At 35.1% G+C, this 11,445-nt stretch overlaps 1 protein-coding gene across 1 annotated transcript in view; it reads right to left on the reverse strand.

Annotated features, from left to right (window-relative positions):
- The window catches only part of LOC113925570 (transmembrane protease serine 11B-like), a 34,041-nt gene extending 24,564 nt beyond the window's left edge, over positions 1–9,477 (reverse strand). Inside the window, 1 exon segment of the mRNA XM_027600106.2 lies at positions 9,397–9,477. Within this exon segment, the coding sequence (XP_027455907.2) occupies positions 9,397–9,477 (81 nt within the window).
- Between the last annotated feature and the right edge of the window lie 1,968 nt (positions 9,478–11,445).

The following is an 11,445-nucleotide window of genomic DNA, read 5'->3' on the forward strand; positions in this document are numbered from 1 at the left end:
CAATGTCAGCCTGGATAAGAATTATTCAAATGCTTTGCAGCAACTGGAATTACCCACCCATGATGGTACTTCCTCTTCCTGGGTATTTTTTGGGTATTTTCCCCAAAAGCTTTATCTTGTTATTTGCATCTATATCCATTTATTTTCAAAGTCCTTCAAAACCATCTTAAGACTTTCTACTGAATCTTCTACAAAAACTCTGGCCCACAGTAATTTTATTTTTTGTGATAAAATTTCACATACTGAGGTAGTAACAACTAATTATTAATTACTATTCTATTATTAATTACTATTCTATTTGTGCCATATCTATTTCCCCAAGTAGATTATAAAATCCTGAAGTATAGGGTTTATGTCTTATACTAATTTTTCATACAGTCCAGATTTTTTTTTTTTTTTTTTGAGAAAGCAAGTGAGAGAGAGCATAGGCAGAGGGGCAGATGGAGAGGGAGAGAGAGAATCTTAAGCAGGCTCCACAAGGAGCATGGAGCCTGATGGGAAGCTCGATCTCATAACCCTGAGATCATGACCTGAGCTGAAGAGTCTGACACTGAACTGACTGAGTCACGCAGGCATCCCAATTCCAGAATCTGAATAAACACTTACAGGTTGTCTGATTCTTACAACATGGAACAGAAAGCAAGAACTTCTCCTTTCTTTCTATTGCTTGTTCCTTCCTACATAGTATTTGGTTCTTCTTAATATCATTTTCTTTTGCATTTGCAGTAATATTTTGGGTTAGCTTAGCTGGTGAACTAACAGAGATCTTTTTTAATTACAGCAAAATTAGAAGCTGTTTTACCAATAAAGCCCATATGATCAAGCTGTAAGGAATTGTTTCATATTTATCAAACTCATGAGACATACATTTCTGGCCCAAGATGTCATTTAGCTAACAGAATGGGAGCTACCCTATTCCCTGTGTATAAAATCCGTAACTAGGAAACTAGCTACATATTCTCAAGGAAACTGTGTAACCTAGTCAATAGGCCTGTTACTCAATAAGCAATGTATATGTATCAAAATTAAATATTCTAATACTTGACTGCCTCCTTCCTGTAAGTCCTCTAGAGTAAAACACCATTTCTTGTGCATTGGTAATTTTTGCTGCTGAAAATACAATTTAATTATATAATCTGTTCCTATGGAGGAAAATTGAGGGAAAATTGACATGCCTTGCCAGTTCTTGTAATATAGGGAACTGAAGCCCAATATTACTAAAAAGATAAGAGACCGAACTGCTGTTCAATGAGTTTCAGTCTTCTTGTAAGATGAATTACTAAGAGAACTTACGAGTGAAACTGTGGCAGTGTTATAATTAGTGTCCATGGAATTTTGATATATCATAAAATGAGAGAAATATAAGAACAGAGATAATACAGTTTATTTTTTTACCTGAGCAAAATTGGTATTTAAAATCATTTATTCCTGAGTCTGACATCAATTTTAGGTTAAAAAAATCCAGAATAAATTATTGAAATTTTGGTTTGGGCAAATCTAAAAATTGGAAACAATCATTACTTGAAGCCTATGTGTTGTCAGATTAACTTTATATCCCTCTTAGATTAGAAGATTAGGGCGATGTGACAGAGTTATGCAGAAGTACTGCTATTCTTATCATCATCTTAATAATTATTTTTATCATCATTCATATAATAAAAATAATAGCTGCCACTTACCAAAGGTATACATACCATTTCACATTAAAATTTTCAACAATTCTAGAAGTACTGTCAATCTCATTTACAAGTGAAGAAATTGAACTTGACAGAGTTTAGGTGTGCCTGGGTGGCTCAGTTGGTTAAGCGTCGTCGGCCTTCGACTCAGGTCATGATCTCAGGGTCCTGCGATCGAGCCCTGCATCAGGCTCTGCACTCAATGAGGAGTCTGCTTTACCCTCTCTCTCTGCCCCTCCCCCCCACTCATGTGCTCTCTCTCTATCTCAAGTAAATAAATAAATCTTTAAAAAATAGTTTTGAACTTCACAGAGTTTAAATTACTTGTCAAAGATTACATAGATAGTGAGAGTAAAATCAAGACAATTTTTTTTTAAATAAATGGGACTGGACTTTCCAGTAATGATGGACTAAGCAATTTAGACCAACACTTCTGATAATTATAGTAAGAAAGATGAATAAAATATATAGTTAAAATTATTTTGAAGAGATCATAGAGCTAACAAGACAATGAAGAATTCCAGGGCCAAGATCTAAGCAAAGATAAGCCCAAAGAAGTTAGCCTCTTATTTGGAGTTGCTATATTCAACAAACAGATGCTGGGAATCTTCAAAGCTGAAGAGGGCATCCATCTGACAGTATCAAGGAAACAAGGTCAAAAATGGAATCCAGGATCTGCTATGGGTAAGACTGGTTGGTACCTTCACCATGATTGGAATTGGACTTTTGAAAGGCAACATCCTAAGTGTAAATATATGATTTTTGCCTAAAATTTGATATCTTTATGAAAAAAAAGATATTCCTACTTTAGGGAGATCATAAATCTTAATGTAAAGGGTAAAATAATAATCCTCCAGAAGGTAATTTAGGAAAAGATATTTATGATCTTGAAGAAAGCAGTCTTTACACAAGTACACAAAAAGTATTAACCATAAAAGAAAAAAAATGATAAATTAAACCACATTTAGAACTCCTATTTATCAAAAGAGCCATTAAGAATGTGAAAGCCAAGTCATAGAATGGAAAATACCTTTGCAGTGCATTTTTCTGACAAAAAAATTTATATGCAGAATAGATAAAGCACTCCCATAAGTCAATTTTTTAAGAAGGCAGACATCCCAATAGAAAAAAAAAAACTTAAATAGACACCAGAAAAAAATAAGATATACAAATGTCCATAATCATATGAAAAGTTGTTCAACTTCATTAGTCATCGAGGAAATGGAAATTAAAACCACTATATATTGATCATTTTGGCTTGAGTTAAAAAAAAAGTAATAGGGTTGGTGGGGACGAGGAGCTATTAAGTAACTGCTGGTGGAAGTGTAAATTGGTGTAGCCACTTTGGGAAATGGCTTGGCATACCAAAGCAGAATTTGTGCATGCCTTTTAACCCACCAATTTCATTCCTATTCTAAACCCACCACAAATGGCATATGCATGTGCACCAAAACCATGTACATGAACATTCCCAGCAACAGCATTCACCATAGCTCCAAAATGTAAACAACCCAAATGTCCATCAACAATAGAATGGCTACATACCTGTGGTATTTTCATACAATAAAATATTCTACAGTACTTCAAGTAAAAGAACTTCAGATACATGCAGAAACATAGATGACTCCCACAAGTGAAAGAATCAGACACAAAATAATATGTACTATCCATTTCTGTAATATTCAAACACTTAGATCTAAATTATAAAGTTAAAAGTCCGGGATAGTGTTTGCCTTTTGGAGGAAAAGGCACATTGCTCAGGGGAAAATTTTTTGGAGGGGGTGGGTGGGATGTAGCTTCTGGACGCTGGCTGTGCACTATTTCTTCATTAGGTGGTAATTACATGAGTGTTGGCTTCGTGACAATTCATTGATCTGTACATTTGTCTTCAGTATTCTTTTCTATGTGTGTTATACTCCACAGAAAATTTCTGGAAAAAGCATAATGTGTAAGTTATTAAAAAAAAGGAATTATTTCTGTATGAAAGCAAAATAAAGAGCCTGTCAGCAATATGTACTGAAAATTCACTATGCTGCACAGCACCTTATAAGGTACTGTGGAGGTAGATATAAAAGATAGAGAAAAGAATTTATCTGCCACCTAAAAAGATTATATGTGATAAAAGAAATCAAATATGTTTTTAACACATGTAAATATTATAATAACTAAATGACTTTTTCCAAGAAAAGTCCAAGAGATAACATTTCAATACAATTAAACATTTTAAGTTTCTCCTTAGTAGTATTTCCCAAGTATTGTAGAAACAACTACTCAAATTATAGATACTATACATTTTATTATAGTTTGCAATATACTTTCAGCTTTCTGAAAATGTGAATATCTCATACTACTTCACAAGTTTTGTTTTGTTTTTGAAGAGTGCATTCACAAATGGCAATTGAGTTCTCTTCTTATATAAGTTTTTTCAACATAGATACCCTAATTGTGTTCCCAGAATTATTTCACTTGAAGACGCAGATTTTCATTCCTGGTTTAAACTCTGATTTCCATCTGGAGTCCTACCTACATATTTCTCTTTGGAAGAAAGTCTGTTTTTAAATGGCACGTTGGGTGCAATTTATTTAGTCCTGTCTTCATATTTATTTTTAAATATAAGATTACTCTTTGTAGGCACTGTAGCTAATTTAAACAATAAAAATAAGACAAGACTAATAAATTCATATGGTACATGTAACGAATAACAATTACAAAAGAAATTATTCTTCCCCACATGATTCGCATAAGGATTCAACTCAGTTTTTCTGGATATTTCCCTCATTTGGTTCTTATATTCTTGGAGATCCTCCCACCTTCTTTCTCCTTAACCCAATTCTCACAGACCTTTCACCACAAATTGCCTTGGAAGCCATCCTGTTTAATCCCCTCTTGCCCTTTATCCCTGTTTTCTTCACTCGTTTCAGGAACCTCTAAACTCCCAGCTCAGGCTTGTCCCATTCTCTAAGATGAGTCCTTCCCATTCCTTTCTCCAACTCTCTAAAAAGACTGCTTGGTTGTTCTTTGGAAGTCACAGTATGATTTCTGCAAAATCTTCATGGATCTCTTCTCCAAACATCATCTTCTTGCTCTAACTGGAACCTGACTTTCCTCCAGCATAAAGATTTCTTTGCCACCATTTAAAGTGGTGGCTATTCTTTCTCTCTAACCCCTTTTACCACTGTTCATATAGGTGAAGAGGATATTTCCTTGCTCATCATTGCCAATTCCAAATCATCCCTCTTTGCTCCCTGAAATCAAATTGTATGCTACTATAACTCCATGTGGGATGTATTGTGGATTCATATGGAAGGTGTAGTAGGCTGAATAATGGCCACCACTAGATATCAGGTCTTAATCCCTGGAACCCAGAAATGTTACCTTATAAGGAAAAAATATCTTTGCAGTTGTGAGTAAGTTAAGGATCTTGACATGAAGAGATCATCCTTGATGATTAAAGTGGGCTGTAAATCCAGCTGCAAGTGTCCTTACAAGAGAGAGGTAGAGGGAAATTGGACACGCAAAAGAGGAGAAAGGCATGTGAAGATGGAGACAGAGATTGGAGTAATGTGACCACAAGCCAATGTGTGTGGCAGCCACAAGAAACTGGAAAAGGAAGGGAGTGGATACTGCCCTAGAGCCTCTGAAGGAAGGTTAATGTGGCTTTTAGCATTAAGAGTAAGGGACAATGGCCTGAGATAAAGCTAAGAGAGAGTCAGGGACTAGATCCTGTTAGACCTGGTAGGCCATGTTAGGATTTCTTCATCCTAAAGCCAAGGTACAGTTATTGGATATTTTAAGCAGGTGAACGATCTAATCAATTTTGTGTTTTAGGGAGATCACCCTGGTTAGAGAAGGGCTGTTGTGTGGAGGGCAGCAAGAGAGGATATAGAGAGCTCAGTTACAAAGTCATTGTAGAAGTCCAGGTAGATTACTTGGTCATGAGGGCAGAGCCTTCATGAATGAGATTAATGCCTTTTTATAAAAGAGACCCGGAAGACCTCCCTTGCCCCTTCTACCATGTAATTCCATAACGAGAAGATGGCAGTCTATGAACCGGGAAGCAAGTTCCCACCAAGTACCAAATCTGCTGGCACCTTGATCTTGGGCTTCCTGCCCTCCAGAGCTGTGAAAAATAAGTATGTGTTGTTTATAGGCTATCTAAAGTTTATATGATGTTCTGTTATAGCAGCCCAAAGGGACTACAACAATTGGCCAATGAGCAGGGAAGGAGTTGGTTTCAAAGCCCTAGATTCTTTGCTTCCACTTAGGACATGTTAGAGAGGCCAGTGTACGTCTAAGGAGATATGTCAGCTTCAGAGCTCTCTGTGACATTGATTGAAAGCCTTGTTGCAACTTGTCCTCTTTGCAGTACTGCTTACCTCACTGTCTTAGAGGTGTGATTTCAGTGAGCCCTATCCAATAAACACATATACACAAGTCTCTGTCATAAAGTCTATTTTCTGGGGACTTATGAGAGAGAATCTCTAGCTTTTAAAAGAATGTAATTCATTTATACTTATTATGATTACTCATAAATCTAAGCTTGTTTCTGCCATTTTTATGGTTTTGTTATGCTTAATTTGCTTTTATTATTTCTTTTTTATAATGGATTGAGCATATTTCTTTATTTTTCATAATTTCTTAGGTGGCTTAGAAATTACATCCTATTTCAATTTATGTAATAGTTACTTGTAAGTTTCTAGTAAAAATTTAAACATATTTCTCTATCATTCTCTAGACTGAATAATATCTATAGAAGAGTTTTAGCACCCTTTGTTAACTATAATAATCTGAGATTTTAATTTCAGAATTCTTTTTTGTTTGCATGTTATACAAGAAAATTATTGGAAGTTAACCAGGTTTTCCTTTTAATAGTCTCTCTTTCTTTGATCCTAGGTAGTTTTTGTAGTGTTCATTAACAACAACAACAAAAAACCTATATATTTTTCTTACCACCTGAATGCCAACTTTGGAGCTCTATTCATACCACAAGTAAATTTTAGAAGCTAAATGTAAATAAAAAGTAAAATGATAAAAATAATAGAAAAGAATGTAGAAAACTTTATACATTTTTTTAATGTAAAAGACTTGCTAAGCAAGACACAAATCCTAAAAGTGATAAAGGAAAATAACTTAGTTTGACAACCTAAAAAAGGAAGCTGCAATAATCATTTATAAAGTTAAAAGAGAAATGACAGACTGGGAAAAAAAAAAAAAGCCTTACTGCATATGTAAGGAGAAAGGATGATTTGGGTGCCTGGATGGTGTAGTTGGTTAAGTGTGGGGCTCTTGGTTTTAGCTCAGGTGGTAATCTCAGGCTCATGAGATTAAACCCTGCATTGGGATCCATGTTCAGCACAGTCAGTTTGAGATTCTCTCCCTTTCCCCCAGCCCCTCCTGCCTGTGCTCTCTCTCTCTCTTTCTCAGGGAAAAAAAAGAAAAGAAGAAAGAAAGAAAGAAAGAAAGAAAGAAAGAAAAGAAAGAAAGAAAGAAAGAAAGAAAGAAAGAAAGAAAGAAAGAAAGAAAGAAAGAAAGAAAGAAAGAAAGAAAGAAAGTAAGGAAGAAAGAAAGAAAGAAAGAAAGAAAGAAAGAAAGAAAGAAAGAAAGAAAGAAAGAAAGAAAGAAAAGAAAGAAAGAAAGAAAGAAAGAAAGAAAGAAAGAAAGAAAGAAAGAAAGAAAGAAAGAAAGAAAGAAAGAAAGGAAGGAAGGAAGGAAGGAAGGAAGGAAGGAAGGAAGGAAGGAAGGAAGGAAGAAAGAAAGAAAGAAGAAAAAGGATTACTTCCATAATATATAAAGGGATTCAGCACATCAGTATGAAAAAGGCAAATAACCCAGCTGAAAAAAACCAGTAAGCACTATAAACAGACAACTCACAGAAGTACATTGAACAGTAAAACTTTGGGAAATTATTTTGCCTTAATTGAGTTGAAAAAGCTCAATAGTTAATGAAGTGCAAATTAGAACAATTAGGACATTATTTTTATTCATCAGATGGGGGGATTGAAAATGTTGAGAATGCAAGGAAAGTAGTATTACCATGCATTTTTAGGTTGTTAAAGTCTATACAGGATTATTTTATGACATTTATCGCTATCAATCCTATTTAAATATTTTCAAATATGCATAAAAATGTATTACAAGTATTATGGCAGAGACTAATGGCTACCCAGTAAAATCCTTTTCTCTTTCTAGCTGCGTACTTTCCAGCCACTGTTGTACTTAGGTGTGAATGTGTGACTGATTTACTCTCCAGTGGTATGTGAGGAGACCTGATGTGTACTGCACCTCTAGTGCAGGGCTTTTAAGAAAAGCAAGTGTGGGGCACCTGGGTAGCTCAGTCATTAAGCGTCTGCCTTCAGCTCAGGTCATGATCCCAGGGTCCGGGGATGGAGCCCCACATTGAGCCCTGCATCGAGCCGCACATTGGGCTCCCTGCTGGGCGGGAAGCCTGCTTCTCCCTCTCCCACTCCCCTTGCTTGAGTTCCTGCTCTTACTATCTCTCTCTCTGTCAAATAAATAAATAAATATCTTTAAAAAAAAGAAAAGAAAGCAAGTGTACCTCCTCCATGATCACTTTCTTCTTCCGCAGGCTGAATACAAAATGACAAGTGTCCCTAATGGTTGGTAGAGCTCCATGATGGAAGCATACTGGGTCCCTGAAACACTTTTTGGAGAAAACCACTTGTGATCTGGAACACCTGCCTTGGACAATCATGTGAGCAACACATAAAATTCTATTATGCTTGAGCCATTATGCATTTTTTTAATGTTATAACAGTTTTGTGTTATCTAGCAAATATAATATGTTCCCTGAAGCATTCTATTAGTTAGAGGAAACCAGAAAGAACTGAAGTATTTATCAATATAGGGGTGGTTAAATAAATTATAGTAAATCTACATAACATTTTCAGCAGATATAAGAATGAAATTGCTAAAAGTTGAAATTTTCATGTTGGATATCTAACAATTTCTTTATGGATTATTAACAAATTATTTTTAAAGTGTCATTTTTAATATGAATGAAAAGCAGATGAAGCAATTCTCAAGAAAACACACAATGAAACTCTATTTTTAAGAGTTATTTTAATTCTTGCTTACCACCTTTTTTTTTGGCACTTACAAAGCAAACATCACATACACGCCCCATTGATCTTCACTGAAGATCAATTGAAGATTAAAAAATAGCCACACGATCTTCATCTACTCAAAAAAACAAAACAAAACAAAACAAAAACCATACCTTTGTTCAGGAAAGAGAAATAACAAAAAAGGCTTAAAGATACTGTACCATTTGTCTTATTTTTTAAATTATAGCAGTTGTTGGTTCATTTCTACACCTAAGTTACATAAGAAAACTATATATGCCTTTTTGCCGGGTTTATGATCCAGAAATGCCTTTCTCAAAGACCTGAGAGCCTTATCTCTGAGATGTAAATGTAAGAGGTGACACTGCCATCTCCCAATTTCTGTGGGAGGGTAGGAGCCTCAGTGACACCTTGCTCCTATTTGCAACAACAACATCCTGTCATGAAGATAGGAAAGTTTCACTTTTCTCTGGATAAAGCCAATTAGCTAATACAGATTTACCCTAATTACCAGGTAAAGTTAAGATGAACCGTGTCTGACAAACAGAACTTTCCCACTTCAAACAAAATCCAAGAGAATTCTAGAATCTGCTTCTTACTGTGAAGAATTAACATCAGTAGTAAATAGTGAAGATTACCCTTCTCTCCATTTTCTGCCAATACTGTCTTCCCAATTTACAGGCAGCAGTTTTACTCTCCTCCATACTCTCTTCAGACATGTTTCATCATATATAGATGCCGCTGAAAATGTGAGATTTCAGCAAATAATATATTTCCTATTTAAATCCTGGAAACTTTTATTTCATTATTCCCATGCTTAGTATGGTTTAGAAACCTAAGAAATAGAAATTAATTAGAAAAATAATTAAATACCTAAAATATTAAGAGAAGAGGGATCTGCATCTACGGGTGTTATGTAGTCTTTTAGCATCTACCATAAAAACGCTTCCGTGTTTCTCCTCAGTCTGCTTCCTTCTTCAGGAAGAAACCTGAATATCAGTAGTGTCAGTTCATCTACACCACCACAAGCACTAGCACTAACAGAAATATTCTAGTGCTGATAAAGGCATCGTTGCTGTGTGTGTTTTCTGCTACAAGTTGTTTCTGTGAAAATGTTCTGTGAATTTCTTGAATGTCACAACATTAAATTGTTATATAAAAAGATGCTTACATAAAAAGATATTAAGATAATAGCCCTGTTATTAATATAGTGCCTTATTGTATTCGAACATGTGATTGGCCCTACAAAGTTTTTACGTGGCCAGTAGGTATTTAAGAGGACAATGCTGCAAGCTGTAGATGTAGAATTTGTGCACCAAAAGAGGTTAGGGTCAACAACTGGTGTGTATTTGCATAGTAGACTATATAAGATTGAGGAAAAAATGGGAAGGTACAAACATTTTGGAGCTATACTAACTTCTTTTGCATGTGAGCTATTTTCTTCCCCACCTCTGGAGGCTGGGTTGCCAACAAGATTGATTTTATTGCCTTGAAGACACTTTACAGGGTTTGTGGCTACTGGAGTTCTACCCTGTATCTTGTTCCCATTCTCTCTTGAATCAAGTAGCTACCAGATAGGATGATAATTTATATCAGGAAAAAAAAAAAAAGTAATGTGTTCCACCAGGTAATGCATGCCTGTTTTAATAGTAAAATATAAGAATTGATATTAGAACTTCTTTTAAAAAGCATTAGTGAGTCGTTCTTTAAAAAAAATCAAGTTGAAAGATAACTAATGACAGATCTTTCAAAACCCCTCCAATATACTACATTGATTTCTGCCAAATCTGCCTGTAAGCCCATGTTCATCAAAGGGTGATCCACCAGCAAATGATTGTTTAAAATGCACATTCCTAGACACCCCAGCCCAACTGTATGTGGGTTTGGGGATGGGGTCCAAGAAAAATTGTTGACAAATATGCCTGGTAAGTTTATAGACACCAAAGTGTGAAAAATATTGTTCTAAGAGTATTCAAATGAGTTATAACAACAACAACAAGAACAACAAAAACCCAGGAGTTTTGTTACTGTATTTCCTTGAAAGAAGTTATTGTATTTCCTTAAAAATTGTAAAGGGTTTTAACCCTGAAAGGATGAGACCAGTGGTTTTTGACAGGTACTGAAAGTAGTAAAAGAAATTATTAGTATACCCTTGGGTACGCAGCTGCCAGATTTTTTACAAATCCAAATAAGGTCTGTAGTTTTACTAATAATATTGGACTAATATTATTTCCTGTTCTTGGTAGTTGTCCTATGGTTATACAAAATATTTGCCTTAGACATGGTGGGGCGGGTAATGTAAGAGAACACTTTTTACTATTTTTGCAACTTTCTATAAGTCAACAATTAATTTGAAATAAAATGTTTTTTTAAAGCTACTAAAGCCTTTGAATAATCCTCAGTAAATCTTATTGCAGAAATAATAAAATAAGCCCAGTATTTTGAAGTACTGTGGCTGTATTGTCAATCTTAAAAGTAAAATGGTTGGTTATTTTACCAGCAAAAAGAGCTTATTAGGAGTAGAAGAGAAATTGCAATTCAGGATAAGCAAACTATGGCACACCTTAGGCAAGTCTGAAGAAATAAAGGGAAGGCTTTTCTAGGTTCATCCCTTTCTACCATACCTAGTTCATAGTATAATGAAGCTACGGTGATAGCTCTCTATCCATCATGGTTGTCAAGGCACC

This window comes from Zalophus californianus, chromosome 2, assembly GCF_009762305.2.
Source record: "Zalophus californianus isolate mZalCal1 chromosome 2, mZalCal1.pri.v2, whole genome shotgun sequence".
NCBI classification, from domain to species: domain Eukaryota; kingdom Metazoa; phylum Chordata; class Mammalia; order Carnivora; family Otariidae; genus Zalophus; species Zalophus californianus.